This window comes from Zingiber officinale, chromosome 2A (genome assembly GCF_018446385.1).
Source record: "Zingiber officinale cultivar Zhangliang chromosome 2A, Zo_v1.1, whole genome shotgun sequence".
Taxonomy (NCBI): domain Eukaryota; kingdom Viridiplantae; phylum Streptophyta; class Magnoliopsida; order Zingiberales; family Zingiberaceae; genus Zingiber; species Zingiber officinale.
Window position 1 is genome coordinate 140,655,504 of NC_055988.1, and position 16,486 is coordinate 140,671,989.

The following is a 16,486-nucleotide window of genomic DNA, read 5'->3' on the forward strand; positions in this document are numbered from 1 at the left end:
GTTAAAAAGGAAAGTTTTTCTTAAAATAAAATCTCCTTTCAATCTACAAATAAGGAAAGATTTCAAATCTTTTCTTAATCTTTTGTAGAAAGCTTTTAAAAGGAAAGATTTAATTTTTAAACTCTCTTTTAAAACTATGATATCCACATAAGAAATAATTTTAATAAAAAATCCTTTTTAATATGATGTGGCCGACCCAAGCTATTGGCCGGCCACCTTAAGGCCAACCTTTAGGCTTGGCCGACCCTAAGCTTGAGCTTCAAGCTTAGCTTGGCCGGCCCCTATTGGTTGGGTAAGAAGGTGGGTATGTGGTGGGTATAAATCTCTATATACAAGAGGCTACGATAGGGACCGAGAGGAGGAATTGGTTTTGGTCTCCCGATGAAATTAAGCTTCCCGTGTTCACCCCGAACACACAACTTAATTCCATCAATAATAATTCATTCCACTAAAGAACTATTATTGAACTACCACACCAATCCCAAATTACATTTTGGGCTCCTTCTTATTATGAGTGTGTTAGTCTCCCTGTGTTTAAGATAACAAATGTCCACTAATTAAGTAAGTTACTGACAACTCACTTAATTAATATCTAGCTCCAAGAGTAGTACCACTCAACTTCATCGTCATGTCGGACTAAGTCCACCTGTAGGGTTTAACATGACAATCCTTTTGAGCTCCTCTTGGGGGCATTCTCAACCTAGTATCTCTAGGACACAGTTTCCTTCTATAATCAACAACACACACTATAAGTGATATCATTTCCCAACTTATCAGGCTTATTGATTCATCGAACTAAATCTCACCCATTGACAAATTAAAGAAATAAATATCAAATATATGTGCTTGTTATTATATTAGGATTAAGAGCACACACTTCCATAATAACTGAGGTTTTTGTTTCTTTATAAAGTCAGTATAAAAGAAACGACCTCTAATGGTCCTACTCAATACACTCTAAGTGTACTAGTGTAATTATATAGTTAAGATAAACTAATACCTAATTACACTACGACCTTCAAATGGTTTGTTCCTTTCCATCTTGGTCGTGAGCTACTGTTTATAATTTATAAGGTACTGATAACATGATCCTCTGTGTGTGACACCACACACCATGTTATCTACAATATAAATTAATTGAACAACTACATTTATCACAAATGTAGACATTTGACCAATGTGATTCTTATTTCTAGATAAATGTTTATATCAAAAACTAGGCTTTTAGTATATACTCTAACAACTCCAAGGAATGCTACTGAAAATTGAAGCTTCCTAGGGCTGGCTGGCTACTATCGAAGGTTTATCCATAACATTTCAAAGATTTCCTTACCACTAACTTCCTTGACCAAGAAAGGGCTAAAGTACGAATGGATCAACTAGTGTGAGAGGAGTTTTAAAGAGCTAAAAAAAGATTGATGATAGCGTCGGTGCTTGCAATCCCAAATGGTACTGGCAGTATGTGGTGTACACAAATGTCTCCAAGAATGGTTTAGGGGTTGTATTGATATAGAATGAGAAGGCAATCACCTAAGCTTCTCGTTAGTTAAAGGTGCATGAGGAAAACTATCCCACGCATGACCTAGAACTAGTGGTAATCGCCTTTGCTTTAAAGATTTAGAGACATTACCTTTATGGTGAACGTTGTGAGATCTTCATTGATCACAAAAGCTTAAAATATTTCTTCACATAGAAGGATTTGAATATGAGGTAGAGGTGATGGCTGGAGTTGGTGAAGGACTATGACTGCGACATTAACTACTATCCGGGTTAGGCTAATGTGGTGGCAGACACTCTGAGTTGTAAGTCTGCGATGCTGTCACAATTGACAACCCAGCAACAGCTGATATCAGAATTTCAACGGATGAGTTTGGAAGTGTTAAAACCAAATGAGCAAAGTAGTATGTCAACACTGACAGTTACATCAAACCTACTTGACTAGATCTAGATGGGACAAGCATCTGATCAGTAGTTGATGGAATGGAAATGCAAACATGAAGCAAAGGGTTGCACTACCTACTCAACTATTGATGGGATTGTGTAATACAAGGGTCATACTTGGGTGTCTAAGGTTGGTTCACTTAGAGAAGATCCTATGATTGAGGCACATGCCACTCTGTACTCTAGTAACCTCGAAAGTAGGAAGATGTACAAAGATATGTAGTTATTGTATTGGTGGCTAGGCATGAAGAAAGACATAGTCAAATTAGTTCACAGGTGCCTTACTTGTTGGTAGGTGAAGGCCGAACATCAGAGACCAGCAAGACTACTAGAACCGTTTTCGATTTCACTTGGAAGTGGGAAGATATTACTATAGATTTTGTGGTGGGATTACCAATCTTACCTAGGGGATCAAATGTCATATGAGTTATTTTGGATTGAATGATGAAATTGACACACTTTCTGTTGATAAAGACCACCTTCATATGACACGATATGCAGAAATACATATACTAGAGATTGTCCAACTACATGGAATTCTAGCTCGGATCATGTCAAACAAAGAATCAAAATCTACTTTCAAATTCTAAGAAAGCCTGCACCGCAGATTAGGTGCGAAGCTTGCCTTTAGTACTTCATTCCACCCCTAGACAGATGGTTAATCGGAACGAGTCAATCAAATCCTTGAAGATATGCTCCGGGCTTGTGTGATCAATTTTCAAGAAAGTTGGGAGTCCAGATTGCCACTAGTACAGTTTACTTACAACAACAACTATCAAACTACTATAGTATGGCTTCGTATAAAGCATTGTATGGAAGGAGGTGCAGGACTCTATTACATTGGGATGAGGTAGGAGAGAGGGCGATTTTGGGTCCATACATTGTGACTCACATGGTGAACCTAATGGCTAAGATTTGAGACAGAATGCAGGTAGCAAAGTCGCTAGAAGAGTTATGTCGATCAACGGTGAAGAGATTTAGAGTTTGAAGTGAGAGATCATATTTTCCTCAAGATGTCACGATGAAGGGGGTATGGAGATTCAAAAAGAAGGGAAAATTTAGTCCAAGGTATATTGGACCTTTTGAGATTTTGGACCGGATTTGAACTCGAGCATATCGAGTTGTCTTACCACCAAACTTATTAGGAGTTGATAATGTGTTTCACATTTCCATGCTTAGAAAGTACATTTCTAATCCTTCTCATGTGATTCGTCATGAGTCTGTGCAATGGACACCCAAGCTATCTTGCGAGGAAATGTCGAATCAAATTCTTGACTGACAAGTCCGAAAGTTGAGGAACAGGGAGATCAAAATGGTGAAGGTCTTATGGAGAAGTCAACTTATGGAAGAAGTTACCGTTGGAGCAATCTAGGTGCCTTAGATTTTGATGTTTGGGCAAAGGTTTAAGTTAGATTTATTATTATATTTGATATGCATTGTGAGTGTGCAGGATACAGGTACAACAAGAAAATTCCAAGTGTGATCTTGGCAAAGGAGAAAAGTCAAAGAGGAGTCTTAGTGGTGTAAGCCCAAGTATGTAGTCTTGACAACGTAAGTCCAAGTGTAACTTGGCAAAGGTTGAAGTCCCAGAGGCGCAACCTCTTGGCAAAGGAAGACCTAACAACAATGGCAAGGCTGAAGGAAGCTCTTGAAGGCAATGCATGAAGGATGAGAAGCATCCGAGGGATGCAAGGCTGATGGAAGATGCTAGAAAGCTAGATCTAGGTTGGTTGGGCAAGGACGAGTGATGAATGAATGTACTCAGAGGATAAAATCCTAGGTTTAGGGGTTTACTGTAGTAATTACTGTAGCAGCCGACTGATATTTTCATTAGTCGACTGGTAGTGAATAGAATGCCTCTGTTCGCTCAACCCATGTGGAGCAGTTGACTGATACTTTCATCAGTCAACTGGTATCGAGTCGTTGACCTATAACGGTTAAATTCCACTTACGACTAGTCAACTGGTGTTTTTACTAGTCAACTGATGGTGGGAAAATAGCTTGGTGTTTTCCTCCCGAGCTTTATTTAATATACCTCAAGGTGCTTGAGCAAAGTTGACGAAATAGAGATAGTTAACCCCTATTAGTAGTCTTCCAAGTGTCCTAGCATCCCAAGTGTTCTTGTGCGAGTTGTAGTGAGGTTTCTCCACCCACAAGGAGCTACGTGAGTTAGCCGGAGGTTTTCCGAGGAGTCATCCACCGACGGATCAGGATTGTCCACCTTACGGATAGTCATGGAGTATGAGCTTTATCTCCGAATCACGTTAAATCAATGTATCATTGGATTTGTCTTTCTATTTTATTAGTTTATTTTGCATTCTGTTGTGTACTAACAAGTATAGGAAGCAACATTTTGGGTGAGACGCTATTCACCCTCCTCCCCCACCCTTTTAGCGAATGTCAATGTCCTAACAGTTACTTGGGAGACTGAACTAGATATACACAATTGCTACCTTGAACTATTTGGTAAGTTAAATTTTAAGCACAAAATTCTTTTAAGGAAGGGAGAGTTGTAAGGTTTCATGAGCCATTTTAAAATAAAATAATAGACGTTAATTAAGAAATTAACTTATAAAATTTTCTAGGAATTTTTAGAATGTTTTTGGGATTTAAAATCCATTCACATGACATGTTTAAGGGGATAGATCTATTAAGCCTAATGAAAACCTATTTGAACATCCAATTAAGTTGGGAGATGATTGAGTATATAAACCTAAGTTTAATATTAAACCCTAAGTATTTCCCTACGATCCTTCTACTGTTCACTACTCTCCTGATTCTCCTTTTCCACCTCCCATTGATGTCGTGCCGCCCCGCCGCCATCGATTCGATCCAACTCCTTTATCGGAGCAACCTGGAGCTAGCGACAAGCTTCAACCCTATCTCCCGATTCTCATTACAGCTACTCATTGTCGACCACCGATCATTCGTAAATTAGTCTTTCTCCTCCTTCTGATCCAATCAGTCAATTATTCCTTCCTATGCTCTCGACAGCGACACCAAAAAGGGAAAGGCAAGTATGATTTTCCTTCTGTAGGTAAGAATCTATGAGGTAAGGGGAGAGATGTATGAGGGGTTTGAAAGCCTTTTTATGTGGTTTCCGAGGGAAGGTTGGTGGGTTAGGATTTGATTGTGATGTGGTTCATGCTTCTTCTTGATGGTTTTCAAATATCTTGAATAGATTTAGAAGATAGTGAATTGATTTCAATGTTACTCTACTCTTCCATGGTGATTTCAGATTTCTAGAATAGATTCAATAGGCTATAAAACAAATTTAATGTTGTCCATGCTTCTTCTTGATGGTTTCAAATTTCTGGAGTAGATTTGGTTAGTAGCATATTAATTTCAATGTTGCTTTGCTCCTCCACTTGTAGTAGGATTTTCTGGGACAAAATTTGTTAGTGGTGACTTGGTTTCGATGTTGCTTTTCTCCTCCACTATTGGCTAAATTTTTCTGGACAAATTTGAGAGTTTTTGATTTGATTCCGATGTTGTGTTTGTTTCTTTGTGTTGGCTAAATGTTCTGGAAAAATTTGAGAGTTTTGATTCGATTCCAATGTTGTGCTTATTTTCTTCATGTTGGCTGAATGTTCTGGACAAATTTGAGAGTTTTCAATTCGATTCTGATGTTGTGCTCATTTCTTCGTGTTGCTAAATTCTCTAGACAGATTTGGTGGGTTATAAGACAATTTCAGTGTTGTGTTTTTTTCTTATGTTAAATGAATTTATGGGACAAATATAGTGGGTTGCGAATTAGTTTTGACAATATGCTTGCTATCTCTTAATGGTTGGATTTTCAGGACAAATATGTTGTGATGGGATTCAGTATTTTCATAGTAGTTGCTCTTCCTTTGTTACCTCAAGATGCTTAGATTGTTTATGTACCGTATGAAATTTTAAGTAGTTTCTCTTGTGAAAGTTAGCTAAGTACTATGCATGTTTACTTGTGAAGTATGGTATGAATAAAGTAATGTTTCTCATGTGAAGATATCATGTTTTCTTTCCTCCATAAGGTCTGATCAAGTTATATGCATGAATGCTTGCAAAGTGTAGTAGGAATAGGTCATGCTCATCATATATGGATATCTGGATGATTATGTGCATGTGTGGTGACAATACGAGATGGGTGCCCTGGGATAAGCTCCAAGAAGGGATCTTCCAAGCAAGAATAATGATTCAATGTATGTTGGCTTTGGCTATACGATTATAGATATCCTAGACTGTACCCTTAAAGTTTATGATCATGGACCAAAGGAATGTTCCCTCATGATGGTTACCACATATGCTATATGTTCATTTCTTGGTAGGATATGCACAAGATTTCTTGTATGTGTAAGAAATTTCATGCTCCTTATCATGTTTTTATTATCTTTCCTTGCCTTACCATTTATTTCTTGTATCTACTAGTGGAATATACTTGCTACGTCGGTAGATTCACGGTGTAAACGGTGCAGGTGAGGAAAATGCCACCAAGTTATACTAAAGGACATGGGGGTGGAATAACTGAGGAGACGAGATGGAGGCATAACACACTGTCCAAGGACCTTGAGAGCATGTTATGAAATTGTCCTTCGATTTGTTATGTAGTTAAGGATTGGAATCTATTTGTTGGTTTCTTTCTCTTTGGCTAGAAGTTCATCAACTTCAATTTTCTGCGTTTTGCTAAATGTTAAGGTTCATATGTCCTGCCACTTCACTATTGTTTTCCTGTTTCAAAAGCCTTAGGGTATGCTATTTGACGAGTCATCCACTTGAGATCGGCATGTATTGAATATCTTGTCATGTGTAGGATATAGGGTTGTTTCACATATACCTAAAATTTTTAGAATTCTTGCCTAAATTATTATCTACCTTCCTAGTCTTAGGTGAGGTACTCTTAGTATTAAATGATTTATAATTGACCCTAGGGTTTTCATGGTTTCTATTTTCATGATAAATAGCATTAAATTGATAAAATTTAGATCGAGCATGCTCTTTATCATAACACAAAAAAATATCATTAACTAATGGTATGTTAGCATTATTCTTGGAAGCTCCTCATCGACTTGAGCTTCCTCCTTTCTTCTTGGCCGGATCTCTTCCCCTTGGACATTAGTTTTGGTAATGTCCCTTTTGATTGCAAGAAAAATACACAATGTGCTTCTTGCCTTTGCATACCATGAGGCCGACCTCCTTTGGCTTCTCTTTGACCTTGGATGCTGCTTGATCCTTCTTCTTGGTCAACTCTGGATACTTACTCTTGTAGTGTCCTTTTCTCTATACTTAAAACAAATTATATATTTCTTTATCTTTATGAATTGAATTTGTTATATCATCATGAATTTTGCTTGTAGAGGTGACACTTCCTTCTTTCTCATTGACTCCGGATGATAAAACTTCTTCTTGTTCTGGTATCAATGATATCTCCACCTCAACCTTGAGGTAGATGTTTGTTCAATTTCTTCTTTGAATGTTGAATACCTTTCAACTTCTAAATCCTTTTCCTCTTGATTCAATGAGTCTCCCTTTTTATATTTTTCTTGATTTGACAAAGTGGAGGGATCTTCATAGAACTTGACCAACTTTCTTCATAGCTCATTTGCACTCTTATAATCTCCTATATTGCACAAGATATTGTTAGACAATAAATTAATCAAAATTTTTATTACCTTGTCATTGACCTCTGATTTTCTTAGTTGATCCTCAGTCCACTTTTTTTCCTTGAGGAGCTTTCCTTTGTTATCTATTAGTGCTTGAAACTCCTCCACTAGAGGAAACCATTACTCTATCTCCATTATGAAAATATTTTCAACCTTTGATTTCTAAAGATCAAAATTTCCAATTTCGTAGGGTGGAGTGCTTGGATATCGTATCTGAATGCATCTCTAAACTCCAATTTTAAACTTGAGCTCTTTTGATGATAATTTCTTAACTTTAAAATTAGAGGTTCAAGCTTCAATTTCTTCTTCTTCCTCTAGGTCATTGCTCTCTCGGTGATTAGCCCAATAAAGAGCGACCTTACTTTGATACCATTTATTAGAACCTCCCACAAGCTAGAGGTTGGGGGGGGGGGGGGGGGGGGGATTAGCTCTAATTTCTTTGCTGATGATGATTTGCAATAGACAACTTGAAGCAATTGCTAACATTAGGATTTACTTGGTATCCACCTAGTTGAAGTGACTAATTCAAGGGTACACTCTCTTCACTCATAGTGCACTATAAAATCCTCCTTCTAAGAGGTGGAGAAGCTTCTTACAAACTCCAACACGAGAATACACTAAAAAATACAATAAAAGATACAACAAGAATAAGAAAATGAATATTATAATAAGGAACCTTTGCTCTTTATCTCTTATTGTTGTGGATTGCCTCTTGATGCTTTGAAATACAGTAGTACTTTGCTCCAAGAACCTTCAAGAACTAGCAGAAAGAATCAGAGAAGAAGAGTTGCATTTGAATTTTCATCATCGCCTTTATATCCCACAGATTAGAGCTTCCAATCGATTGACCTTACCCTCAATCGATTGCCATGTCAGATCCAAGCACATGCAGTCGTCCAAACCTCATAACGACTCTTTTCTTTATCACTTAATCAATTAGTCAATTGATTACGAGCTTTCTTAATCGATCACCCAATCAATTACGAAGCCTTCTATTCACTCAAGAGCTTCTCCCAATTGATTATCCAATCAATCAAGCAGCTACAATCAATCACATGATTGATTCGAAAGTTCTCTGTTTGCTCGACCAAACTTAATCAATTAGTCTATCGATTAAACCTCTCATGATATCCTCAATCGATTGGAATTCTTCCCAATTGATTCAACACAGTATAACGCATTGTGCTTCATGAAAACCACCTTCCAATCTATCACTTGATCGATTGAGTTCAGGGTGAATCGATCACCTGATCGATTCACCACGCACTTCACGAAGAGATGCGCTCAATCAATTACATGATCGATTGGCATAGGTCTCAATTGATCACATGATCGATTACCCAATCTTAACTTGCTTAACTCAAGTCTAGGGTTCTCTTGCTCAATCTTTAGTCAATCGTGACCTGTTGGGACTTCTCCACCAAGTGTCTGGTCAACTTTTTAACCCACTTGGACTTTGTCAACTTTTCGTTAGACTTTCGATCACTAAATGTAGTCCTCCTTGATCCACTTGGATTTTCCTCTTGCCTAACTAAAGTTAGGACTTTAAATTTCCAACATATGGTCCCCCTTAACCCACTTGGACTTTCCTTTGCCTAACTATAGTTAGAACTTTTCTTTCCCAACATGTGATCCTCCTTGATCCAGTTAGACTTTCCTTTGCCTAACCACAGTTAGAACTTTCCTTTGCCAACGTACGATCCTCCTTAATAGACTTGGACTTTCTTTGCCAATGTACTGTCCTCTCCTGACCCACTTAGACTTTCCTTTTACCTAGCCCTCGAGTTAGGACTTGCCTTGCCTAACCTCTAGCTAGGACTTTACCAATCAAGTACCAGTCCTCCTTAACCTACTTGACCTTTTTCACATATTGTTCAACAACATATTGTTCAACAACATATTATCTAAACATGTTGTCTACAATATATTTTTTAAATATCGAAACTCAAGCTTGAATTCACTCGAACTTAGTCAAACTGGTCAACCTTGACTTGGGGAATGATTGCACTAATAATTTTCCAACAGTGTGTGATTGGCTTCAAGTATTTGTTGTAATTCAAAGTCAAAAAAGTAAAGCGAGCTATTCCCCCCCCCCCCCCCCCCCCCCTCTAGCTATCACCATCCTAACAATACATTATGTGAATGGTACTCTGCTCATGATGAATTACCTTGTCCCAAGTCGGGGAAAGGAGGTGAGTTATGTTAGGTTGTCAGCCTGCGTTAAACTAAGATAAATATTCAATGAATAGAACCATTAAATTATTCTACTAATGCTATGTTATTCCTCAGAAGGAACACATTGCAAGATCCGATTGTAATGTCTCAGTAAGGACTACTACATCTTTATTTTTAAACATGAGTATAATGTTAAATATAGAAGAGTTTGCATTGTAGGGTCTTACTATAACATATCTACAAGGACAACTACATCTCTATGAGAGTTTGGATGTAGTGTTAAATATGCAAGAGTTTTTACACCGTAGGTTGGATATGACTAAATATTATAGAAAAGCTAATAGTCTAAGATTTAGAACATGGAACATAGGAATCCTCATTGGTAAAGTAATGGAGATAGTAGATATAATGATTAAGAGAAGACTTAATATTTTATGTATACAAGAAATAAAATGGGTAAGTAAGAAGGAGGATAGAGAACTTAGGTTTTAAATTATGGTACATAGCAAAGAGTAAAATAAAAAAATAGAGTGGATATTATAATAAATAATTCATTAAAGGATGAAGTTGTAAGAGTAGTTAGAAAGTGAGATAGAATTATAACTCTCAAGATAGTAGTTGAAAAATAAATTATGAACATAATTAACATATATGCACCTCAAGTAGAATTGGATATAAATATTAAATCAAAGGTTTGGGATGACCTGATGAAGTATTACAAAATATTCTACCAAATAAAATGATTTTAATAGGAGACAATCTAAATGTGTATGTTAGAATGAAAAATAAGGAATATGACAGAGTACATGGGGGGTTATCAGTTCAGATCAAGAAATGAAGAAGGAAAAAAATTATATTAGATTTTGTGATAGCATATCACCTTATAATAGCTAATCCATTTTTTAAGAAAAGAGAAAAACACTTAGTCATATTTAAAAGTGAGAATAATAAATCACAAATTAACTTTCTTATGATTAGGAAGAGGGGTAAAAATATTTATAAAAATTACATCCCTGAAAAAATCTTTAACTACCCAACATAGGTTAGTAGTGTTGGATATATGTCTAAATCATAGTATCAATATAAAAAAAATACACACGACTTCTAGAATTAAGTGATAAAAATTAAAGGATGGGAAGCAAAATATATATAAGGAGAAGGTAGAAGTACAAGCATTAGGTGAAATATACGATAACTCTAATACGACAAGGGATAAAATGATATCAAAATTAAAAATAATAGCCAAGAGTGTAATCGGTATGTCAAAGGGGCATGCACCACCAAGTAAGGAATCTTGGTAGTGGAATGAGAAAGTACAGTAGAAAGTGAAGGAAAAAATGAACAATCTATAAGAAATTATATATTTATAAGAATAAGAAAAACTTAAAAATATATACAATAGCCAAGAAAAAAGCTAAGAAAATAGTGAATGTAGCAAAGAATGCAAACGAGTACTTATATCAAAAATTATATACAAAAAAAAGAAAGGAGAATTTATAGTATAGCTAAAGTGAGAGAGAGGAAGATAAGACATCTTATCCAAATTAAAGGTATAAGAGATAAATGCAATAGGGTACTAGTAAATGATGAATAAATAAAAGAGTAGTGAAAAAGGTATTTTCATCAACTTTTTAATAAAGGTTTAGATGCCCAAGTAAATTTAAGTGATTTAAGTAGGTCAAATGAGTATAGAAATTTAAATTTTTATCTTTAAATTCAAACTTTAGAAATAGAACAAAGTTTAAATGGGATGTAAAATGGAAAAGCCGTTGAATCAGATGATATTCCGATAGAGGTATGGAAGTACTTAGGGAAATAAGGTATTAAATGACTTAAAAATTATTTAATATGATATTGAAAATAAAAAAAAAGTTTGATCAATAGAGAGTAAGTACTCTAGTTCCTTTATATAGGAACAAGGGAGACATATAAAATTATGCAAACTATAGGATTATTAAACTAATGAGTCATATCATGAAACTTTGAAAGTAATAGAAAAAAAATTAAGGAGACCATGGTGGTTGAAAATCAATTTTGGTTCATGCTTGAAAGGATGATAATAGAAGTTATACATCTTCTTAGACAACTAATTGAAAAAATATCGAGAGCAAATTAAGCAAGATCTACACAAGGTATTCATTAATTTAGAAAAAGTTTATGATAGAGTTCCAAGAGAAATTATATAGAGAATTCTAGAAAGGAGAGGTGTTACTATAGTATATATTGTAATAACTAGAGTGAAGATTTTAGATAAATTAACTAAAACAATTTCAATTAAGATAGGATTTTATTAATGATTATTTCTAAGTTCCTATCTTTTTATACTAATCATGAATGAACTCACCAGACATATTTAAGACACACTACCGTGGTGCATGTTGTTTGTAGATGATTTTATTTTGATAAATGAGACACGTGAAAGAGTAAATGCTAAACTAGAATCTTGGCAGAAAATACTAGAAGTGAAAGATTTTAGGCTTAGTAGAATAAATACAGAATAGATGAAATTTAAGTATAGTAATTTTAGACATAATGAGATAATTGTTAAAATAAGAAATGACGAGTTGTTTGGAACTAAGAGCTTTAATTATTTAAGATTATTTTTGTAAAATGATAGAGTGATTGAGAGAAATGTCTTATATAGAATAAGTAGGAGGATCGAAATGGAGGAGAGCGTCAGATATTTTATGTGATCGTAAATTACCTCTAAAACATAAAGAAAAATTTTACAAAATGATAGTTAAACCTGTTATGTTATCTGACGTAGAATATTGGGCTATAACTCGAGCACATGAGCAGGAGATTATAGTTACAAAGATAAGGATGTAAAGGTGAATGTGTGGACGTACAAGGATAAATAGAATAAGAAATTAGAGCATTAGAGAGAAAGTCAAAGTTACATCTATTGAAGAAAAACTCTGAGAGACACATTTAAGATAGTGTAGACATATATTTAGATGACCAATAAATGTTCTAATTAGACGTGTGAAACTATAACAAATATGAACATCAAACGAAGAAGAGAAAGATAAAAAAAAGATGTGGTTAGCAACAATAAAATAATATTAAATTTATTTAAATATAAATATGATATAGTAGGGGATAGAGTCTAATGATGTAGAAGGATCTGTATAATTGATTTCAACTAATAAAATAAGATTTGATTATTGTTGTTATTATTTATATATATTAATGGACGAAAATGATCAAATTACTATAGGAACTTAATTTGCAAGTCCAAATTAATTATCCAACGAAATTGTATGATGCCTGCAAACCATAATTAAAATTCTTGATAAAATAAAAATTGAAGCTAAAATGTTAGTGCCAATAGAAGAGATTACTTTAATATATATTGATTACATTGCCGGCTGCAAATAAAGATATTTTTTTTTCTACGGATCAAAATCTGAAAGAAATGGTAACCATAAAAATAACTTAGTGAACCAAAATAATAACGCATAGTGAAAAGCTTGTACTTTCATGGTGTGCTAGTGATTATAATAATAAAGAAATGACAAATGATCATTCGATGCACAATAAATTATATTAACAGTAAAATTTTCAATACTTTATTAATTAATTAAATCATTCATACATACATGAAAGTAGTTGCATATAGATACAATCAATTTCTTTTTGTGTATTTTTTGATTCACTATGTATATATTTATCTATCTAATTTGTGAGAGGATAAATATGTTTATTGAAGTATTTTATTTGAAACAAATTAAATGAAAAAAATATTTTTTTGATATTGTATGATTTGGTATTTTGAAATGTATCTTGTTTAAGTTTTAATCCCCTTTAACAAACCAAAAAAAAAGATTAAAATTTTCATAATTTCTATTCTTACTTATTCAAACTTCTTAAAATATACACTAATAATAAGAATCACTTATGTAATTGTCTTAACAATTCGGATTTAGTTTGGCTCTTTTTCTTAAACTTTTACAATTAGTGGGGTATACAAAATCATTAATCTATGCAGTTAAATTTAAATTAGATCCTTAGTCCATCAAACAATAGAAAGAAAGATAGCTGCCTATAGAATAATCTTTTTAATATTGAAATATTAAAACCTATGCAAAGGGAACTAGAATGATGGTTCACTAAATAAAATACATCTCAACATATTAAAATATTAAGCTAAAATTATAACATGTTATGATATTCTTTCAACAAAAGAAGGATAATTTTACTATCAAGCACTTAAAGTGCCTATTAGTTAGGAGGATACCTGCTACATCAAACACCTTGTAGAACAATGAAAATGAATTATAATAAAGTATATATATTATAATATGGAGAGGCAATCATGCAGCTAGCAAATAGATAATAATCCAACCCTAGCCTCTAGCTAGTTAAGTTCTTATGGCTAGGGGAAATGACCAACCAAAACGCATAGGAACATACACCAAGGAGAGTAGCTTATTGTTTAAGCCAACTGGCATCAAACTATTGATGATAATTATATTGTCAACTTTTTTTTCTTGTTTTTCTTTTACATATTTATAGTTTAATCAACAGAAAATTAATGTGCTTGAGTTGAGCAAACCACAACTTTAAATGCCTGATTACTAATATTTTATGTACTACAACGCCATTGATTGTTTTGCCCTAATAATATAAATTTTTAACCTAAAGATCTTGCACAGATTCTCACCAAATCTAAACAAATATAGAGACAAGCTGAAGTTCGCCGGACTTCTTAATTTAGTTTGTGTTTTTTTTTTTATTACCTTGAAATTATACAGACAGGGCCGGCGGCTAGGGCTAGAATGATGGAGGCCGCGGATGAGGCCATGCTAGGGCGTCGTGGCCGTTTAAATACGGAGGCAAGGTGTACATGCTCAAGAGAGATGGATCTGGGGGCAATCCTCCGCCGCCGGCAGTGGGCAAAGGGCCGGCGCTGCCGCTGTTGGCGGGGCCGTCGTCCTCATCGTCCAGTGGCAACCTCTCGTAGGTGGCGTTGGAGAACGTGGCCGCGATCACCATGACGGGAGATACGGCGACGAGCGCGCCCACGACGCTGCCCCCGACGACCTGCCCCTGCCCGCCGGCCAGGTACACGATGAGCCCGGTGGAGCCCAGCGGGGCCGGCCCGGGCAGGAACGTGCCGGCGAGCGACAGGATCTCAAAGCGGCCCTGCAGGGAGACGACGGCAGCTCCGGGGGCGGAGGGCTGGCGGAGGGTGACGTTGGCGACGGCTCCGGCGCCGCTGAGGACGCTGATGCCGCACTGGCGGCGGCGCGCGAACTGGGCGATGCACTCCGCCACATCGGCGCCGGGGGCGACCTCCATCACGTGGCTGCGGAGCGCGTTGGGGCTGTCTCGGGTGATGAAAATCGGCGGCTTGGGCTTGTTCTTGGACCCCGGAGGGCGGCCACGGGGGCGACGGGGCCCGGCCTCCACCGCGCCCTCTCTGAGATCGGCGTCGACCTCATCAGACTCCTTGGAAGGAAGCACCTCGTCGTCGTCCGTGTCTCCATCGTCGACCTTCCTGGGACGCCTGGCTGCCGCCGAGGACGCCACAGCTAGTTCTCCCGGCCTCGGAAGGCTCAGTTGACCCGCCCACCATGGATTAGCCAGCTTGTTTATCAATTATCTCTCTCTCTTTCTCCTCTTGATTAGTTACTAACTATAACTTATTACTTCTTCATGGAGATGGAGGAAGAAATAAGTTTGGAAGATGTGATCATGGAGGAAAAGAAGATGTTAATAATTTAGAAAGGGAGGTGTTTTGTCCTTTGCTTTCTGAAGTCTACACCGGAGGAAGGAGGAATAACAAGACAAGTGGGAATAAATAAATAAATAAATCTGTGGGCACTTCAATGGCATGGCCATCACTATGCATGTTGAGAAGGAGAGAAGGTAAACCAGTGTGTCAATGCTATTGGTGATTGGAGAGGAATATGCTCCTCTTGCGAGGGAGGTGCATTGTCTGGGCTCTTTGCCATCGCCATGAGGCATGAGGCGTACGTGGAAGCTGAGATCATAATCATAGACACAAAGCCAAAGGTTAACAGTCCTTTTGAAATAGTCTATTCCTGAGCATCTTTGCAGGGTCAAGATGTATAGATTAGGGTTTGTTTATTCGTAGATTAGGTGGCCGGGTTCCCGAGGGTAGCCTGGAAGGGGAAGGTGTGACAGTGATAATCCATCCATATCATCATATCAACCACTATGTATGCATGGCCCTTTCAAAACTTTCTTTTCTTTCTACAGTCAAGCTGACCTCTTTCTCAAGGCACTGTAAATGTTATCGGTTCCTCTACCGTGTTGGCTCATGAATGAACTAGTGAAGATGTTGAAGATGAGTGAATCGATTTTTTACCAACATATTTAAATATTATTGGATTAGATAATTAAATTAGTTTGGCCAAAAGTTTAAAAAAAAAAAAATCCTTATGAATCATCAAAGGATGTCTTCATTTAATTTTTTTATCAAAAATATTTTATCCCATCAATAACTCATATATAATTATTAAACTAGTTTTCAATAAAATATTTTTATTATTATCTCCTATCTATATTTTGTCATCTAAATTTTGAATTGAGGCTCACTATAACAATTATAAAATCATAGTTGTTACAATAAGTAGCAACCATGATTTTATAATTGTTAGAATGTATATTTAACATGTTCAAAAATATTCACATTATAGATGTTACAGTTTTGTAATTACTACAACATATATTTAACTCTATTCATCTACTAATTAAATTAT

General features: G+C 36.0%; 1 protein-coding gene across 1 annotated transcript; it reads right to left on the reverse strand.

The window, feature by feature from the left end:
• Positions 1 to 14,303: 14,303 nt before the first annotated feature.
• Positions 14,304 to 15,529, reverse strand: LOC122042447 (AT-hook motif nuclear-localized protein 20-like). Its single transcript, XM_042602576.1, has one exon. It carries the CDS (start codon positions 15,057 to 15,059, stop codon positions 14,532 to 14,534), a length of 528 nt encoding a protein of 175 aa, XP_042458510.1. The 5' UTR covers positions 15,060 to 15,529; the 3' UTR covers positions 14,304 to 14,531.
• Positions 15,530 to 16,486: the final 957 nt, after the last annotated feature.

Excerpts from the sequence above, each read along its gene's own strand:
- LOC122042447 (XM_042602576.1), bottom strand. The coding sequence starts at position 15,059 with ATGGAGGTCGCCCCCGGCGCCGATGTGGCGGAGTGCATCGCCCAGTTC.